General features: G+C 43.9%; 1 protein-coding gene across 4 annotated transcripts in view; it reads right to left on the reverse strand.

Moving 5' to 3' along the window:
• Positions 1–14,544: 14,544 nt before the first annotated feature.
• Ldb3 (LIM domain binding 3) overlaps positions 14,545–20,989 on the reverse strand; it is a 62,809-nt gene continuing 56,364 nt past the window's right edge. For all 4 annotated transcript variants that reach the window (XM_059274146.1, XM_059274144.1, XM_059274145.1 and 1 more), the window contains one exon: positions 14,545–15,463. In XM_059274146.1, the coding sequence (XP_059130129.1) occupies positions 15,374–15,463 (90 nt within the window). In that variant the 3' untranslated portion in view covers positions 14,545–15,373. The remainder of the gene's footprint in view (positions 15,464–20,989) is intronic.

Below are 20,989 nucleotides of genomic sequence, written 5' to 3' on the forward strand. Positions count from 1 at the left end.
AATCAGTGACTGCCAGGATGAGACAACACAGTGGACGTGTCCATTTCCACTGAAGTTTTTGATGGACAGGGCTCATGGGAAGCTTGTGTTTATCCGGCGAGCCCGAGCTCTAGTAGCTATGTCTGCAGTGCCAGGAATCGTGCCTGTAGTTTCTACTAGGAAAGTGTCTGGATGGGTAGTGCCAACAGAGGTTACCACTCACTAGACATAACATTTCGATTCACATGATATCTGGGGCGGAGAGATGGCTCAGTGCTTAAGAGCACAGGCTGCTCTTGCAGAGGACCTGAGTTCAGTTTCTAACACTCAAGCTGGGCAGCTCACAACTTCCTGTAACTCCAGCTTCATGGGGTCTGGTGCTCTCTTCTAGCCTCTGTGGGAACCCACATGCACATGCCCGGAAACACACACAAATAAAATAGTAAATCTTTTTTTAAAAATCCTGATACCGATTTACATGAAATTTTTTTAACCACAATAAACTGTAAGAAATGTTACCTAAGCCGGGCGGTGGTGGCGCACGCCTTTAATCCCAGCACTCGGGAGGCAGAGCCAGGCGGATCTCTGTGAGTTCAAGGCCAGCCTGGTCTACAAAGCGAGTTCCAGGAAAGGCGCAAAGCTACACAGAGAAACCCTGTCTCGAAAAACCACAAAAAAAAAAAAAAAAAGAAATGTTACCTACAATTCTTTGATAATAGAACATTGGCCAAAATGCTAAATAGTGATTGCTTCTGGGCAGGAAACCATGATCACTTTTTCTTCTTTCTACTTAGTGTGTTTTTAAGATTTTATTTAATAAACACATACTTTTCTTAATTAGCAAAAATTAAAGATACTGGAGCCCATTCATTTTCTTGTATTACCAATTTCATATTAAGGTGGTTTCATTGAGCACCTGTCTCTGGGAAAAGTAAGTCATTCTGAACCAAAGCACTTCCTCAAAGCCCACTGTGAAGCAACACTTTCTAGCTGAGAGTGTTACATCGTTACCCAGCCTACCACAAATGACATCAGATGTCCTGGAGCCCTGCTCAGCAGAATCTGGAAGAGATGGGGCATAATTGCCAGTAGTCCCCTCACCTGGCATTTGCTGGGTGTTCCAGGACCTGTATATTTGTAGGCTACAGTCCAGAGTTCCATAGTTGGACCCAACAAGTGAAGGAGACCTATGGATTCAAGAGGACTCTGATTTTTACCACTGAAGAGCAAACCATAAAAAGAAACCTTGTTTCCTAAAAGTTCAGGCATGATCATACAGGTTTAATTAGGGACAGAAGCTGTTTACAGCGAATTATAAACTGTATAAAGCAGACTTCAGTGGACACTCCCAGGGGATGGCCCATGCACCCTTCCCTTCCCTTGTCCAGATTCCACACACAGCTTGGTGAGGTAGGGTGTAAAAGTGCCAGCCAGAGGGACATTGCTTGGAAGTTTCCATGACCAAATTGTTCATGGAAAGTCTGCCTTCCCTTCCTTGAAACTGGAGGCCAGTCCGACTGCTTCTGCTTCCATTACCAGCGAGACCAGGAATAGGCTTCAGCGTGGTTTGGTAGGAAGAACATAAATTTTATAGGGTCAAACTCTGGGCTGTATGTCCTACTTTTAGACCTAACTAACACAAAGCATGTCAGCCTCTCAGAATCTCCGTTGTTATAGCTACAAAAAAAGGAGATAATACGTTTTTAAGAAGAGTGAACATAAATTTACTAGAGAAAATTGGGAATGAAATCCTGGGAGTAGAATAGGCTCCAAAAGAGGAATACTCGAGATAAATATTATTCACCTAGTGGAACAGATGTGGGCATTGACTTAGCTAGTCCATACCAGTGGTTGGCATGAAGTCACTGCTCAGTTTTAGTTACCTTTCCTTTGCCTTCTAGAAAGTGACTTGTCCACTAGCATTTATGTTGAAGAGGAAAGAAAACAACTGTTAAACACCTAATAAGCCATACTTCAAATACAGCCCAGTACAATGCAGTGATTAGCACATGACCTCTGCTACAGCTTGGGCCAGGATCCAGCTCCTTGCCCCTGCCTTGGTCCGGAACCCCCCTAGAAAACTTTGGTTGCTCACTACTAGACCGTAATGCAGTGGAGGCAGGATAGTGTCTTCTGCTTCTCAAGCAAGAGTACCTAACACTGAGTATGAGGTATTCAGTTTTGCAGAGACTCTTCGTCGTATTTTTTTCGGTAATAAGTAACAGGCCTGGGGGCGTCACTCAGTTGGTAGAGCGCTTGTGTCACACAGGAAGCCCTGGGTTCAATCCACAGCACAGCATCAGCTGGGCCTGGTGCTGCACACCTGTAACCTCAGCCAAGAGAGGTGGAGGCAAGAAGATCAGAAGCTCCAGATCATCCTCAGCTATATAAGTTCAAGGACAGCCTGGGCAACATGAGACCCTGTCTCAAAAAAAAAAGTGACCACATATATATACACACACACACACAGAGAGAGAGCAAGAGAGACAGAGACAGACAGAGAGACAGAGAGAACCAGGTATGGTGATGCACAAGTTTAATCCCAGCACTCGGGAGACAGAGGCAGATGAATCTCTGAGTTCACAGCCAGACTGGTCTACAGAGCAAGTTCCAGGACAGCCTAGGACTAGACAGAGAAAACCTGTCTAGAAACAACCTGAAAACAAAACAAAAAATATGGGCTGGGCTGGTGGCTCAGCACATAAAAGCACTTGCCATTCAATCCTGATGGCCTGAGTTCAATCCTGGGTCCCACATGGTAGAAAGAGAAAGTAGACTCCCAAAAGTTGTATTCTGACCTTTACGCATGCTTCATGGTACACCTGAGCCCACACTGACACATACCATGCATGCATAATATAATAAATACAATAAATCAGGGCTGGGGACATAGCTCAGCAGTTAAGAGCACTTCCTGCTCTTGTAGAGGACCGGGGTTTGGTTGAGAACCGATCTCAAATGGCTCACAACTGTCTGTAACTCCAGCTCCAGGAGGACCCACCTCCTCTGGCCTCAGCAGGGATCTGCATACACAGACACATACTCTTACACATATTAAAAAACTTAAACTGGCCGGACTGTGGTGGCGCATGCCTTTAATCCCAGCACTCAGGAGGCAGAGTTGGGTATGGATCTCTGTGAGTTTGAGGCCAGCCTGGTCTACAGAGCGAGATCCAGGACAGGAACCAAAACTACATGGAGAAACCCTGTCTCGAAAAAACAAAAACAAAAACAAAAACAAAAAAAAAAAGAAAAAGAAAAGAAAAAAAACGAAAAAACAAAACAAAAAAACCCAAAACAACAGAAAAAAAATCTTAAACTGGGCCATGGTGGCACACATCTTTGATCCCAGCACTCCGGAGGCAGAGGCAGGCAGATCTTTGAGTTCGAGGCAAGCCTGGTCTACAGAGCTAGTTCCAGGACAACCAGGACTGTTAAACAAAAAAATCTTGTCTCAAAAAAACAACCAGAACCAAAAAGAAAAGGAAAAAAAAAAAAAAAAAAAACAGAAAAACTGAAAACAAAATTTAAAGAATTTTTGAAGTATATAAAAGTAATTTGAAAAACAACTTGAAGGACATGGTTTTTTGATGTTGTTGTTTTGTTTTTCAAGACAGGGTTTCTCTATGTAGCTCTGGCTGTCCTAGAACTCGCTCTGTAGACCAGGCTGGCCTTGAACTCACTGAGATCCGCCTGCCTCTCCTTCCCGAGTGCTGGGATTAAAGGCATGCACTGCCACCACCGGCAGGATATGATTTTTAAAATAAAACTAATAAATCAAAAAGAAATTTCACAATTGCTGAGAGCCCCTAAAAGCACTTTGTTTTGCTTTTATGGCTTCTTTATGGGAAAGTTGCAGAAATATTTACTACTATATGATAGTGAAATTATGCCGTGACGTGTCTATTTCCTCCCCTAGACTAAGATCTCTTTGAGGCCACACTGAAGTCTTATTCACCCAGATTAACGATCACTGTTTTTCTTTTTCTTTCTTTCTTTATTTTTTCAGCGCTGAAGTGAAACCCGGGGCCCGACACACGGTAAGTGAGTGCTCTGAGCCATCCCTCTGCTCACTTCCTGCTAATCCTCATGCCTGGTTCGTAATAAGAGCTCAATGATTGGGAACCAACTCAGCCGGCTTCCTCCCTGTGTCCACTAAAGAGAGGTGCAGGATTTGAGACTGAGTTCCTAATGGAGAGAGGTGTTTTAGGGCGAGGCATTGAACCAACCTGAACCTTGGCTTCCCTGCCTTGCAGGGTTATAAAGATTCAGTGAGAAAAATACAAAGTGCCAATCCCTAAACATAAACAAGGAAAATATACTATAAAATAAAAATAAAAGGTGTCTTGTCTTCCTAGCTACTTAGTAGGCTGAGACAAGAGGACCGTGTGAGCCTAGTTCTAGGCCCACCTGGGCAACAAAGAAAAATTGTTTTCTTTCCTTTAAAGTCACATCCTGATTATGAACCTACAAGCTAGAGATACATCTAGTTATTTGAATCATCTGAAGCAACTCAAAGGGACCTAACATCTGTGGTTCAGATCTGAGCCACTGCCTGAGGCTGCTGTGGTACCCTTTCTTCCTCTAACCTCCAGCTAATGTTAAATTCCATTCCACGGCTTGCTGTTGTTAGCGTTATCCTCACTCACATTCAACCTGGGCTTCTCAGATAGGAACGAATCAGCTAGAAGGTAGAGAAAGACAACCACTTGTTTGGAGGTGGGAGATGTAGAGCTGTTTCAACCTCACTTCATTGAGTAATCTGATTTAACCTCCCAACTCCAGGGCATGTCTTGGGTCCTGGCTCTGAGAGCAGCCCTGAACAAAGATTGCCAGTTTCTAACATACATGAACCAGGGAATTGGGACCCCAGAATGGGTGGATTCTTCATTCTAGTGGCCTGGACCCAGAGTAGCTTTACAAGGGCCCCTTGTTTTGTAAGGCTGAGGGTTGCTGGAATGGTCTAGGTTGGGAGAGGAAGCTAGATTGTAATCAGGAGAGCGAGCATTCCTATGTAAGCATTTCTGATCATTTGCCTAAAGGGATTTCAGGAGAGAAGGACCTAGAAAGCTGTAACTCCAGTCTTCTGTTGCTTTCTCTCTTTCTTATTCGAAATGAATACTTTGTGGTGTTTGATTTTGTTTTCTTCCTTCTTCTGGGGGCAGAGTTTGATGCAAGGTCTCATCCTAACCCAGGCTGACTTGACGCTTGCTCAGTAAGTAGTCCAGGCTGAGCTTGATCTCAAAGGGATCTTCCTACCTCAGCCTCCCAAGTGCTGGGACTGTTGGCGTGAACCAGCATGTGGTACTCCATTCTTAAAGACAGCCCCACTAAACCTGGATCCCAAGCTGGCTAGGCTTTTCTCCAGTGTTAGCCTACTACTTTTCACCAATTCATTTCTCTTCTTATCCACCAGAAAAATACAGTAAGCACAGCAGGAGAGGCCTCTGCAGGTGCTGTTTAGAGGTGGGCACATGCAAGTGAGAACGATCACCACCATTTTCCTCCCTTCTGATCCCGGCTCACACTGCTTACTCTGTACCCACCTTTCTCCAAAAGCGGCACCTGCAACTGCGTCACTAGGGGGAACTAAACATGGAGGTGCAGGCTCCTTCCCAGAATCTAAAAACTGCTTGGAAATGATCTGCATATCCTTTTATGCATCACATAGCTTTGAACTACAGCTAGATGAAAGGATAGTCAATTTGCACATGGCAGAGTGTTCTGAAAATTTATGTAATAAAATGCTTTAGTTTTTTGAATAGAATTTGTTTGGGAAAAAAGGAACTAGGTTCTCAGCTAAGTGACAACAATGATGACATTCTTTCTTCTGTGTTTTTGTTTCCAAGCCTTTCCAGTCGAATGCCTGCCTACATCTGGAAAAACCAAAAGATAGAATCCAGTGAAAAAAATGAAAAATTTAAATTTAAATCTAAAAAGCATAACCCAGTCTGCCTACCAAATGTGCTCCAAATAGTCATTCCTCACAGACTGCTTCCTGTGGAAACCAGTAAGAGAATACATAAGCAGAAAAATCGTTAGCTAATGTAACAGTGTGGGGGGAGTTGGGGAGAACTCAAAGAAGCGGCCAACACGATGCTGTTCTGAAGATAGGCACACAAGAGATGGGGAGGCCAGAACGACTGGTCGGGGAGGACTTGCAGGCTCCACCAGAAATAATGGGACACCTTGTCTGATTGTTGTGCAGGTCCAATGAATGGATGATCAGATCTGCTTTTAGAGGTCCCAAATGGGAGATGGTTGGAGGGAGCAAATCGGACACCGATCAGTTTGATCAGCAGACAAGAGTTGTCAGGAGGCAGGATCCTGAGGAGGGAAAGAAGACAGAAAGGGTCAGAAAGTGTATTTGGCAACCTGGAATAATTACTGTTTGTCAGTAAGAACCACTGTGGAGCAGATAGGAGCTAAGATAACTCTATAATTCTAGTTCCAATGACAAGGTAGAGCCTACAGTCCACAGGAAGACCGGATACTCAGGGGAAGCAGTTAGGGCGGTAGGAGAGGGGCTCAGGCAGTGGCAGGTGCAGAGCCCCGTTTGGAAGGGATGTAGCACGTCCGGGCTGTGGGATTTGTCTGAAGAAATGTAGGCACACTTCTTTGCTACATTGTGTGTTTGGAAACATGGCATGGGTAAGCTGAGTGGCAGATTCGGAGGGCTTCAAGTGCCCCGGCTATCCTTGTTGGGTGAGCATTAGATTTCTGTGCTTGTGACTGTGCACGTCTGTGTTTCTTGCAGGGGTAGAGATCAAACCTAGGGCCTTTTATATATCTGTTTCACTCACTGAACAACATTCCCAGCCAAGCCAATCCCAATTTAAAGAGGCTCAAGGAGGGCCGTCGGGATGGCTCAACAGGTAAACTGTTTGTCATCAAGTCTGACAACCAAGTCGCAGCCCTGGAACCTGCACACTGGAAGGAGAGAACCACACCTGTGGGTTAATAATTAAATATATATAAATAAAATAAATTAAAATAAATAAATATAAATAAAATGAATAATTAAATACATTTTATAAAAATGGTTTGTGTAGCTCTGGCTGGCTGGAACTTACGATGTAAACCAAGCTGGCCTTGAGCTCACCTCTGTGATCCTGCCTCTGGCTCTGTAGTCCTAGGATTAAAGGCATGCATCACCTCACCTGGTTAAAGAAGGGTAATAAAAATATTTTTTTAGGGAGCTCATGGATAAAGGGAAATGCATTAAACCACAGGAAAGATAGGCATAGAGCTTTGGGAATGAGTAGATCCAGGAGGCTGGAGGAGCCTACCTGTTTGGAGACTATCTTTTCCAGTTTTTATTTCTCAATGCAAGTTGACTTTGTTTTCTCCTACTGAAGACGTTCTTGGATTTCTAGCATAACCACTAATGAGAAAAGAGGCTATTTCTGTGTAAGTTCCAGTTTTTTGTTTGTTTGTTTGTTTGTTTGTTTTTGTTTTTGTGGGTTTTTTCGAGACAGGGTTTTTCTGTGTAGCTTTGGAGCCTTTCCTGGAACTTACTCTGTAGACCAGGCTGGCCTCAAACTCAGATTTGCCTGCCTCTGCCTCCCAAGTGCTGGGATTAAAGGCATGCACCACCGCCGCCCAGCTTGAGTTCCAGTTTTAATGCACTCTTGGGGAAAAGATTCTGACTTTCCTGCCTCTGTTCACAACCCCATTTCTTGAACCAGTCAATGTACTGGAAAAAAAAAAAAAAGGCTAGGAAAGCACGCCCTGTCATCCCTCCGCCCTATGGAACAAGTGCATATGGTTAGACAGCTGTGGGACATCCAGACAAGGCAAAGCAGCAAAGCCCAGACATGGGAGCCTGAGGCTCCCAGAGAGGCACAAAGCAAAAGGTGTAGACATTGAATGGCTCAGAAAAGTAGTTGATTACTTCAACAAAAATTAATGGCAGGCTGTATCCTGTAACCCAAATCAGGAGATGAACTCATAACCCTTATTCTCAGACAACCCTTGAGTTGCATTTTACAGAGGTGTTAAAAGTGTAGGATCATACAATGGAGTTCTCAGTTAGAAAACCAATAGTTCTTAAAAGAAAATAAATCTCAGAACAGTGCACGTAGTGTGACTGTAATGGAGTAAAACCCAAGGTGTTCGTGTGTGGGGGTGTGTAGACAAGCACAGATCTGTGCTTCCCAGATATCATACCCACACAACACTGCTGTCTCCCCAGGCTTTGGCCGACTGCATTCCAACTGTAAGGGTTTATTCACATTCGTCTAGTGCTATGGAATAATCCTTTTGTTCGCTGTGAAGACATGTTGCTCTCATTGTTAATAAAAAAGCTGGTTGGCCGATGGCTCGGCAGGATTTTCAGGGCAGAGAGAATGCTGGGGGAAGGGTGGAGTCAGAGGAGACGCCATGAGACACAGAGCAATGGGAAGTATGTACATGCAGTAAACAAACACAGATGAATAGAAATGGGTTAACTTAAGTTATAAGGGCTAGCTAAAAAACAAGCCTAAGCTATTAGACCAAGCATTTATAATTAATATTAAGTCTCTGTATGGTTATTTGGGAGTGGCTGCCGGGACACAGAACAGTTCGCACACAATCTAGAACTGCTTGAACTCTGAACACTTTTTCCAAGTGAAATGTTTTAGAAGAAAAATAAAACTCTTGCTTTTCTCAGAATTCAGCTTCTTTCTTCTGTTGCAGTCATTTCTTCCCTTTTATTTCCTTCCTTTGTAATCAGGAGTTTTCTTCAGTGTAGCCAAGGCTGGGCCTTCTCTTCTCCGCTCTCCTTACCTCTCAGGATTCCAGATGCTTCCCTTAAACCCTTTACTGTTCTTTTTCCGTCTGGCTGGCCTCCACCCCCAAACTTTGGTATGGTTTATTTCTTCTTATCATTCAACTGTCACCTCCTCAGAATGGCCTTCCCTGATCACTCAATCAAAGCAGCTTATGGGCTGGCAAGAGAGCTTAGCAGGCGAAGATGTTAACTGTGCAAGCCTAATTAGTGATGATCTGAGTTCCTTCCCTGGAGCCTGAGTGCAAAGCTGGATGGGATGGGATGCAGCTGTAATTTTAGCACTGCTGTTTCCAGATGTAAGTCAGAGACAAGTTAGTTAGTCCTTCAGAAGCTTCCAGGCCAGCTAGCCTGGAGTAGCCAAGGACAACAGGATAACCTTGAACTTCTGATCCTCCTGCCTTCACCCCCTGAGCACTGAGATTACAGACATATGTCGCCATACTCTTTCTACATCGCTGCAGATAGAACCCAGGGCTTTGTGTATGATAGACAAGCACTCTACCATCAACGACTGACATCCCCAGTCCCTTTAATACAGTTTTTATTTATGATATTTTCAGCTTATGTTGAGTTTCCTGGGACATAAACAATCATACATCAAGGAGCCATCTTTTGTCCAGGTTGTATGAATGGTTTAAATGTGGGTGAAACACGAAGAAGAAACATTGAATTCTGGATCTGTCCTCGGAAGGCCGATGCTTAGAAAGACTCAAAGCAGTATTTTATATAGATTTTCCAAGTCAGAGTTACATATTCCTTGAAAAGCAACTGCTAAACTTATTTCATCTAGAACTCTTTCTCCATGAGCCTCTTGCCATCATTAGCCTGTAGAACAGCTTTGAATTGCCCAAATATTTCTCCCTCTTAGAGTAACCTGACACACATTACTTCTCTGGTTTGGCTGATTCCAACTTCCTGGAGTTTAAGTTCCTCGAAAGTAGATTGATTGTCTATTGAATCCACAGTTATGTTCTCACTGTCCAGAGCAGTCCCCTTGACACCTGGTGAGTGCTCAGTAAATGGCTGTTTTATCCAAAGCATGTTTGGGGCTTGGTTTCCTTCATCTTCTTCAGAATGCTTCCCCCGGAAGGAGCATCCTTCCTTAAGCCTCACTTTCCCTCCTGTAGGGGGGGGGGGGGACACGACACGACAGTGGAGCAGACAACACCCAGAACAACCGTTTGTTGGTGGGGAGGGCACTAAAGCACCCGTGACATGATAGTGGATGGGAACACTGGGCAGAAGGGTTTGAGAGGAGATGGGGAGCACAGCCAAGGGGTGAGGAGGGGAAAGAACGGTCAACCCAAGCTAAATATGTATGAAAATACCATAAGGAAACCTACCTTGTAGGCCAACTAAAGCAACACCAAAACCACATAGGCCAGGTATGCATTGCTCAAGACCACTGAGGGTTACTGGGGTGGTTTGTTTGTTTGTTTTGTTTTTGAGACAGGGTCTCACCAGCTTGAGCTGACCTGGAACTCACAATGTAGACCATGCTGGCCTCTAACTCACAGAGATTAGGTTGCCTCTGCCTCGGGAATGCTGGGGTTAAAGGGGTGCGCTACCACCCCGGGCCATAGAGGTTTTGTAGCATCGTTGGGGTAGGAATTGGGGCTCTGTACCAGGTCCTTCCTGGGGTTCCTCATCTGGAGAGGGGTGAGGATCCTTTGGGAGAGGTCTTTTTTCATAGGAAGGTGTCACCATCAGAAAGGAGCAAATATTTGTTTAATGAATGAGTGAGCAAAGAACAAGCTTGTTTACTTGTTTTTGAGACAGGGTCTTGCTATGGAGTCCTGGCTTGTTTGAAATTCGCTATGTAGACCAGGCTGGCCTTAAACTTCTGCCTTCCAAGTGCTGGAATTGCAGGTGAGAACTGCCATACTATGTAGCTCAGGACAAATACTTTTTGTTTTGTCTCCAACCTCCAGTCAAGGATAGAAATTTTGATGCAGGTTCATGATGCCAACTTCTGATTCCTGTGGTTCATATTTTTGAACTACTTGTTATATCATTTATTCTCACTGCTGTTCTCCCGGAAGACTGTGCGTGTGGAGGGGGTGGGGAAAGAACAGGAGTGAGGAAATGCAGCAGGGTTGATGGCTTTGGTGCTGGCAATAATGACTAACATTGCATTTTGATGAAAACCTGAATTGTAACTTTTTCAGAAGTTTTTACATTTGATTTCCAAAATAACTCTATGGTGCAAGTGTTATTACCGTTTTCAGATAGATAAACAGTTGAAAGGAGTCTCTTCTGATATCACTAAAAGTGTATAAAATAGCTTTGATCTAAGCCCAGGTCTCATCATGACAAAGTCCATATTTATTCTATGGCTTCTGGCTGACTCTGTAACAGGCCACTTCCCCCTCCAGACCTTAGTCTCACGTTTAGAAGGTCCCTGGATGACCTCCTAGTCACCTCCAAATTTAAATCTTATAATTTTATGAGATTTTCTTCATTGTCTATTTTAAAAATTGCTATCACTTCAAATTGCTATCACTCTTAAAGTAATGAGTTAGTTTGTTTGTTTATTTGTTTGTTTGTTTGTGTTTTGAGACAAGGTCTCACTATGTAGTCCTGGATGACCTTGAACCTCTACCTCTTGAGTCCTGGGATAGTTTGTGAGGTGCTAGGAATCAAGCCTAGGGCTTTGTCCATGCTGGGTTGTTGTTGTTGTTGTTATTGTTGTTGTTTTTTCTTAACTCCACTAAGAGATTTTCCTTTGCACTTACTTGGAAAAAAAAAGAAATGAAAGGAATACAGCAACTTCGCAATATTTGAGGCTATGTGGGGCAAAATAAAAATTAATGTGTGGGGTTGGAGAGAGAGCTTGTTTTACTGTTGCAAAGGACCTGAGTTTGGTTCCCAGCACCCAAGCCAGGCAGTTCACAACTTCTTACAGCTCCAGGGAAATCCAACACCTCTAGACTCTACAGGCACCTATACCCACATGCCCATACATACACAGACACATACTTATACACATAGTTAAAAAGTAATAAAAATAAATCTTAAAGTTGGGGCTGGAGAGATGTCTCAGTGGTTAAGACCACTTGTTGCTCTTGCAGAGGACCACGGTGGTTCAAGTCCCAGCACCCACAAAGCAGCTCACAATCATCAGTAACTCCAGTTCAGGGGATCCAACACCCTCTTCTGGCCTCCAAAGGTACCAGGCACACAAATGGTGAACAGACATACATGCAAGCAAAACACTCATACACATAAAATAAAAATAAATACATCTTTTAAACATAGATAAGTTTGCAAATAAACGAACAAATAAAAAGTCTGGGCTATTGGGATGGCTCAGTGGGTAGCGACATCTGCTTCTAAACATGATGACATACGTCCGTACTTAGAATCCACGTGGCGGAAGGAGACTCCTGAAAGTTGTCCTTTGACCCCTACATGCACACCATGGCACATGTGCTCCCATACACACACATGAAAAATAATAAAATAAAATAACAATTTAAAAAGAAACAAACAATCTGATCATAGTGTCTGTAGTGCCAGAGGCGGAGGCTGTATTGTGAGAACTACATACAAAATATTGGGCCACCAAGGAACTAAAAGCACCTCTCCAAAAATGAGGCGAGGCCTGCTCTTTGCCTTATTAATTCCTTTTCTATATAAAACATTTGTGTTATTCATACAACTTTGCTTAAATAAAATGACTAAGTTGCTGTTGTGCAACAGACCCAGGAAACATTGTTTCTTATTCACAGGGCACTTTGTCTCATATTTTTATTTGTGGCCATCTAGATGTCAACTATTTTTTTATGACACATGAAAGAACTTTACACAGAATAAAAATCAGCACTTGTACATCTTTTTCTGAATTTTATTTTGCTAAAAAGAATCTACATGGAACAAAAAAAAGAACAAGAAAAGAAAAGAAAGAAAAGAAAAAAGAAAAAGAAAAACATGCAAAATAGTTTTGTGCACACCTCTAACATATTATAGTCCACTTCAGAAAACTTACCAAAAAGAAAGGGAAAAGACCCAAAACAAGAATACTCGGGCTGAAGTTCACACTACAAAGCCTAGGTTCGTGGCACAGACACAGCCAGTACAAGTCATTCTGCTGCCAGAGGTGAGTGTTCATCGGCACACTAGATTAACACCAACCTGAGAGGACAAGACAAACCGTGCTCCTCCTGCCAACCGGTAAAAACCGCTGCCTGTCACAGGAAAGCCAGGAGAGTAACCTGGACGTCACACAGCCTTCATCTTAACACTGTGCAGACTCACCCTGGCTACATTCTTGAAACTAGCTCCTTTTCCCGCCACCTTTACACTTGATCTTAGCCAAAAGGCCGAGAAGCGATGATCCCACCACCTTTACACTGGTTTTTGGCAGTGCTGGGGACCAAAGCTAGAGCATCCTGAATGCTAGGAAAATTCCATGCCACTGGATTATACCTAATCCCTAAAATGTTTTGTTTTTTAAAAATAAGAGTCCTTCAAGAATATACATGAACTGTTAACTATTTAAAAAACAACTATTTAATATAGAATGATAGTGATGCTTTCCTGTGGGATATTTTGCTTTTTTTTTTTCTTAAAGATCCTACAGAAAATGATAAATTACACAGGAGTGGTGTCTGTGCATATGTATACAAATCTTTAAAAAGAGATTTGGGAAACATAAAGGTAGGGATTTTTATTTCCCTTCTTCAAGACCAGTTCTTGATCATTAAATAGATACTTTTTCAAAAAATCAACTGCTTAGAACCTTTGTTTAGTCAGCAAACTCCTTATCCCTGTATATTTGAACTTTCCAAAAATAAGAGACGGCACAAGGTGCTGTTCTGTATCTGTGAACAAATCTCCAGCCTGTGCCAGCAGGATTTACTCAGCCTGGAGATTTGCATCAAAAGTGAAGAAGGACTGTTTCGTAGGAGCACAGTTTGGACCTTCCCTGTGCTGCTTGGAGGGGACTGGGGATTCCATGCTTAGAAAAACTATGGGCTTCCTGCCGAGCTATGTCTAACTGGGAGATGACAGTCTCCTGGAAGCCTTAGTTCTCAAAAGAAAGAGGCTGAATGCATTCCTCAATAGCATTTCAAATGTGCAAAGAGAAAAATCCAAAACAGGAGCAAAGAGAGAGAGCAATGAGTCCATAGAGTGCCTAAATACTGTGCTCCGGTGAGAAACACACATACCACACACACACACACACAAACAGCCTGTTTCAATGCCATTTCCAATGAACATCCTTCCTAACAGCACTTCCTAGAAAGAAAAGTGACCGTACCATCTCAAAAACCCAGAAAGGAAGCCACTTTCTTTACTTCTACCTAACTCCATGTATCTAAAAAGGACTCTGAAGTCCAGGTCTATTTCAATATATTCTAAATCCACTCAGCTATTTTCAAACTATTGGCCCAAATGGCAAATGTATCTTTCCCCTCCTAGCAGCAGTCAGCATGATCACATAATTGGTGTGCTGCATTTAAAGGAACAAGCAAAGAGCAGGTGCAGCCCTGAAGGTGGGCATCCTGCAGCCCGTGCTGAGGTTGGCAGAGATCAAGTTCCTGTCCCCATGCACAGTTGGGCCTGAGAGCCTGTTCCACTCTCCCGTGTTTGAGGACATCTCTCTTTTCTTTCCACTGAGCCCGTCTGAGGGTGGGGATGAGGAACATCTCGTCTGTTTGAGGGCGGAGATGAGGAAAATGTATTTCATCCCCACCCACAACATGAGCAGTCATGGGTGGGGGTGAAATACATGCACAGAACAGTCATGCTCAGGACCTTCTTCAAGCAAAACAAAGGTTAAGCCTTTGCAAACCTCTTCTGACACATTATAAAGCAAAACTGGAGAACCCCAATTTCACTTTGCCATGACAATTCAAAAAGGAGCGAAGCCTTCCAGGGACATTAGAGGTTTCAGGCTGAAAGGGGGAGACGCAGAGAGAGCTCATCTTTTCTCAGTTGTCTGTGGCATGAGCCAAAGACCTTCCTGGAGCCCCTCCACTTGCCCAGTGGTGGCCCGACATCGCTTCAGACGTCTGGGCTCCCCTTACAGGTTTCACATTTGTTCTACATCTGAAGTCCGATGTGCAGAGGAAGCCCTGTGATGCTGATGGAACAGCTCTTCCTTTTTTGGTGAGGAAGGCCCAATGGGTCTTAGCTTAGGAGCTCTCAGTGCCGGCTCTAAAAATAACCCCACAGCAAATACTGTTTGGCACATCATTGTGTTTGCCAAGGAGCTCTCCAAAACTCTGCTGTGTCCTTTGGATTCTCCATAACTAACCCTGAGCTCTGTCCCTACACTGGTGACAGTGATGGCCAGGAAGGTGGATCATTTTTGAACATTGCTTTTTGTTTTTCATTTTTTGATTTCTTGGAATCCTTTCCCAAAAGTCTGAAGTGCGGTTCCAGCCATGGATTAATTACTAGCTGGGTTTAGAATCTTCTTTTGGCTTCTAGTCTGAACTACGCAAATACACAATCTGTGTGTACAAGAAAAGACTAAAATTAGACTTCAAAAGGCTCAATCATTCCTCTCACCCTCCCCCCTCTCCCCCCAGAAGAAACATCAGCTTCTTTGACTCCTTCATTGTCGGTAGCATGAGCAGCCCAGGCCTGGCCCACACCAGCCACTCTGGGCCCCTACACGTTGATGGCATGTGCGTGCTTCTTGCACAGTGGTTTGTCTTTCTTGGAGTAGAATGGCTGACCCTCCAGATTCACATGGCAGACCTGGGCGGGAAAACAGACTGGTGTGAGATGGGACCTCGCAGCATGGAAGACATGAGCAGAAGATTTCAGACTAGCACAACATGGCAGACATGCTCCTAATCCCAGCACTTGGGAGGCTGATGCAGAAGGGTCTTGAGTTCAAAGACTAAACTTGGCTGTATAGTGAGGTCCTCAGAACCACATAAACCAGGCTTGATGAGCGTGCCTGTAATCCTAACGCTAGGGAGGTGGTAGTAGAAGGATCAAAAAGCTCAAGGTCATTTTAACTGCTTGAAACTCAGACTATAAAACATATAAATAAATACCAATGTAAGATAAACACTTCTGAGAAGCATAGACTCAAATAAATCTAGTGGAATAGAGAATACATGTGATTTAAAAAAAAAGTCTAATTCATGCTATGCTGTGGGGAGCAGATGAAGTCCTGAGTGAATGTATATTGTTGACATGAGCAGAGGCAAGTAAAGGACCCCAATGCCTCAGACCAATAGGAATAGCAAAGACTTCTCTGATCAGGCTCAGGGAAATGTCAAAGCAGTCCCCTGGTCTGTGCGCAGATGTTGACTGTGGTGGTTTGAATGAAAACAGCCCTTAGGCCCATAGGGTGATATTATTAGGAGGTGTGGGCTTGATGGAGTAGGTGTGGTCTTGTTGGAGGAAGTGTATCACTGGGGGTGGGCTTTGAGGTTTCAGATGCTCAAGCCAGGCCCAGTGGCTCACTCTCTCTTCCTGCTGCCTGCTGATCCAGATGTAGAACTCTCAGCTACCTCTCCAGCACCATGTCTGCCTGTGTGCGGCCATGCTTCCCGCCATGATGATAATGGACTAAACCTCTGAACTGTAAGCCATCCAATGTTTTCTTGTATAAGAGTGGCTACGATCACGGTGTCTCTTCACAGCAATAGAAACCCTAAGACACTGACCATGTGTAGGAAATATGGTCACAGCTTCCTTCTCCTGGATGTTTACAGCCTGAGACTGCTCCCCTATAGATATTAGCTAAACCCGCCTCCCTGTTTAGCTCTCTATAATAAGCTGGCCTCCTCAATTCAGATGAATGAAATAAACTCAGTTTCCAAGCTGCTGCTGGTGCCACTCCATCAGAGAACATGATGCACCCAATCCTAACTTTTCCATACATGTATGTGTCTCTTCTTCCTTCTTTTCTTGTTGCCCCAGTTAGGGCAATCTCTTAAGACATGCAAGGTTGCAGCACTATTTAAAGCATATGTGGAAGTTAAGTCAATCTCCACAGAAAGGACTAACTTTTTTTTTCTTTTTTTTCTGAGACAGGGTTTCTCTGTAGCTTTGGAGCCTGTCTTGGACTAGCTCTATAGACCAGGCTGGCCTCAAACTCACAGAGATCCGCCCGCCTCTGCCTCCCAAGTGCTGGGATTACAGGCGTGTGCCACCACCGCCCGGCGATTAACATTTAAGTATATTATATTAGTAAACTAAGAAAACATCAAAAATTATTCTCACTAAATAATTAAGAAGGGAAATAAAGATCTCTCAGAGATACTATACCTATTCACATAACAAAGTAGATAAGACAAAACCCTCAATGTCTCGTCACCCATAATATTTCATGAGAGTAGCCAAAAAATTAAGGGAAAAGAAAGTACCCAATTAAAAAAAATCAGTAGTGCCCAATGGGAATGAGGCATTACTTGTGTACTACTAGGGGCATATTAATGCAATTTCTTTCAGAAGGAAGATAACTGTATACATTTTTGTGATACAGCTTCCAATGGGACGCTACCATGGGGGAAAGGATCAATCAAACACAGAAAAGTGCATTCGGGAAAATATTATATGTTAAAAAAAAAAAAACAAAACAGAGAAAAACCAAAGCTCTTTGTCCCCATGATAAATATATACGAGAGTAGTTTGGATCTGGAGACATTCTGTAACAGAGGGAACCTAATTCATCCTTGCTGAGGTCACTGTAGGATGGTCTCATTTAAGTCTCACAAAAACTTCATCTGCCTTTTCTCTATTTCACAATTCAAACACTGGGACTCAGAGAGCCCAAATATTTTGCTCAAGTCACAGATGTAGTACAGCTGGGAATCATGTCCAGGGCTGTAAGAACCCAGTTCCATGGTCCTTGTTCTTGAATTCCGCAGCAAAATAGGCTGTGTTTATTTGAAATGGTTCTGAGCTCCTGGCCTTGCACAGAGGGTGTCTGAGGTGTTGGGTTACCAATATGCGGACCAGACCCCAAGTGGGCAAAAGGCTAACATGTGAGAGTTGGCTTGGAAGTCACTCTGGCTGGGATGGGCTCCATTACAGAGGGCACCGAGCATCCCTACCTAGGAACAGAATTAGAGGCTACATCTACATCCTGACCTCAAAATAAGCCTGTTGTTAATGTGACAGAATCCAGAATCACCTGTGAGGGATTGTCTTGATTACATTAAGTGATGTGGGAAGACCTATCTCAATTGTGGGTGAAACCATTCCCTAGGCAGAGTGTCTTGGAGCGGATAAAATGGAGAAAGTGAGCCGAGCAACAGCAGCAAGCATGCATTCTTCACTCTCTTCTGACTGTGACCAGCTGCTTCCAGCACCCGCTGCCTTGACTTCCCCACCACGGTGGACTGTATCATGAGATAAGATAAAACCTTTTCTCTACTGAGTTGCTTTATCGGAGTATTTTATCACAACACCAGGAAAGAAACTAAGACGAGTCCTCATAAACAGGTACCCACGGGGTGGAGATAATTTCCCCCTGAGTTGAGCATGGTGGGGAAGTCAAGGCAGCGGGTGCTGGAAGCAGCTGGTCACAGTCAGAAGAGAGTGACGAATGCATGCTTGCTGCTGTTGCTCGGCTCACTTTCTCCATTTTATCCACTCAACAAAGGTTGGAAAGGGACATCATGATGGCCCAGTTGGGAAACTTATACTTGGATTATCTGGGGCTTCTAGTGTTTCGTGGAAGCCAACAGACTGAAAATTACCTGGGAACATACCAGGTAGATACAGTGATGCTGAATGCAACCAGATTTGGAGGTGGTTTGTCTCCTAAGGACCCATGTATCAGAAGCTCACCCCCACCTTAGCTTTCTAGCCTTTATTTTCTATGCTTTGGACTTGGGAAGTTGCTGGCTTGTTGCATTTCCCAAATTGCTCATAACTGTTGGCTCATTTTCCTGTTAGGATTCTAGATTCCATGAAGACAGATGGAGACTTGCTTTGGGATACTCCTACTCCCCAAATTCCAGGACGATTTGGTAAGCTGAATTCCTCTAAAGAATGTCTACCAGGGCCAGTGGGAGACTCAGCAGGTAAAGCGTTTGCTGTGCTAGCCTGACCGTCTGAGTTCAGTCCCTGGAACCACGTGATGGCGGAAGGAGAGAACTGGATCCAGGAAGGTTTCCTGACTTCCATACTCAGGCCGTGGCACCAGAGGTCCTACACACATACATCATTCATACACAGACACTTAACATAATACTAATACAGTTTAACATTTTTTTAAATATAACTTCACAATAATAAAGTTTAAAAAGAAAAATATGTGGGAGATAGATGTTAAGAGCACTCCCTGCTCTTGCAGAGAACCAGAGTTCGGTTCCCAGCACCCACATCAGGCAGCTCACAACCACCTATAACTCAAGCTCAAGAAGCTCTGCTTCTTCTTTTGCCTCTGCAGATACCTGCAGTCACTCACACACACACACACACACACACACACACAGAGGCATAAATATAAATTCAAAATGGTAAAAATCACACAATACACATATATACACATATATATGTTTATATAGATATATATTTTATGTGCATATACATACATATATTATATATGTGTATACATGCACATACATACATACATGTGAATGAACCAGGAGTTGGATAGAGCACACCTATAGTTCCAGCCCTGCCTTGGGAGGTAGAGGCTGGGAAGTAGATAATTTTCCAGTTTATTTCAATTTATTGGCATCCAGGGGCCACTAGAAGCCCTGTGTGATCTTTGGCTAAATACTGAGTTCAAGAGACCAGCCTGAGCTACATAAGACCTTGTCTCAAAAAAAAAAAATTAACAATGTTCTATACCCCCTGATTTAGCTGATGAAGGAACAGTACAACCATAAAGAGCTGGTCTGAATCTTTCTTATTGTTTGGTTTGGTTGGCTAGTTGGTTGATTTGTTTTGTTTTTTAATCATTATTGTTGTGTGTGAAGGTTAAAAAAAAAGTCATATGAAGTCATATGCTCATTAAAAATGATTTGGAGCCGGGCAGCAGTGGCACCGCCTTAAATCCCAGCACTCGGGAGGCAGAGCCAGGCGGATCTCTGTGAGTTCGAGGCCAGCCTGGTCTACAGAGTGAGATCCAGGACAGGCACCAAAACTACACAGAGAAACCCTGTCTCAAAAAACCAAAAAAAAAAAAAAGGTTTGGAAGCTGGGCATTGCAGCACGAACTTGTAATCCCATCACTTGAGAGGCTGAGACAGGAGAATTACTTCAAGTTCAGCCAAAGCTATGCAGTGAGACCTTCCTGCAAACAAAACAAGGGGATTTAGAGCCAGGCTTGATGGTGCACGCTCGCCCATCCAGAACTCAAGAGGCTGTCAGGAACTTAAGCTATCCTGGCCTACAGAGTAGACATACACACAAGGAAGTGATTGGGAAATGTAAAATGATAGACAGAAGACTCTTGAGAAGGAGGAAGAGGAGGAGGATGAAGAGAAAGAGGAGGAAGAGGAGAAGGGGGATGAAGAGAAGGAGGGGGAAAGTCTGATTTGGGAATTTAGTAAATGGCAGATCATTTGTCTGACACATACAGAGCTCAGGATCAACCCTTAGCACTGAGGGAGGGAAGGGAAGGAGGGAGGGAGGGAGAGAGGGAGGGAGGGAGGGAGGGAGGGGAGGCAGAGATAGCCCTCAAAGTTTTCTAACCTAAAGATTTCTTCCCAAACACTAGAACCGTGTTCTACTTCAGTGTCTCCACAGAGCAGTGAGTGTCACACGGGGCTGGCTCAAAGGAAGACTCAACTATCCCCATGTCACTTTCCAAGGATAAGAGCTGCCCAGTTTCTTTTGGCAAATCAGCTAGGCATTGCTATGGGTCTCTCACCCTCGGTTGGCTGGTCTAAATTCTCAGAACTTTGTTCTACCCCAAACCTTACTGCTTTCTGCTTCTATTCTAGAACTTCTATGAATCCAGCACAGCGGACTCCAGGGAGAAGGCCCTCGATGACCTCTGCCAGGATCCCCTCTGCATGCAGCACAGCCCCACCCCTCTCTCTTCAGCCTCTGTGCCTCTTCCTGGACCTGCTCCAGGTCTCTTGGATCCTCCTAGACACCGGGTAGCCAGGCTTGTAGTCAGTCAAGCAAGCGGCAGCTTGAAAGAGTCAAGGCTTCAATGCTCTACCTGGCTGAGCCCCAGCTAGGTGGGAGACCATTCCACAGGCAGATAGTTACACGATGTCCCCTTTTGGGGAGAAGCCCTGACATATTTAAGGAACTTTTACTAGCAACTAAATAATCTGTTCAAAGAATGTTAGGAGTGGT

Source organism: Peromyscus eremicus, chromosome 9 (genome assembly GCF_949786415.1).
Source record: "Peromyscus eremicus chromosome 9, PerEre_H2_v1, whole genome shotgun sequence".
Taxonomy (NCBI): Eukaryota; Metazoa; Chordata; class Mammalia; order Rodentia; family Cricetidae; genus Peromyscus; species Peromyscus eremicus.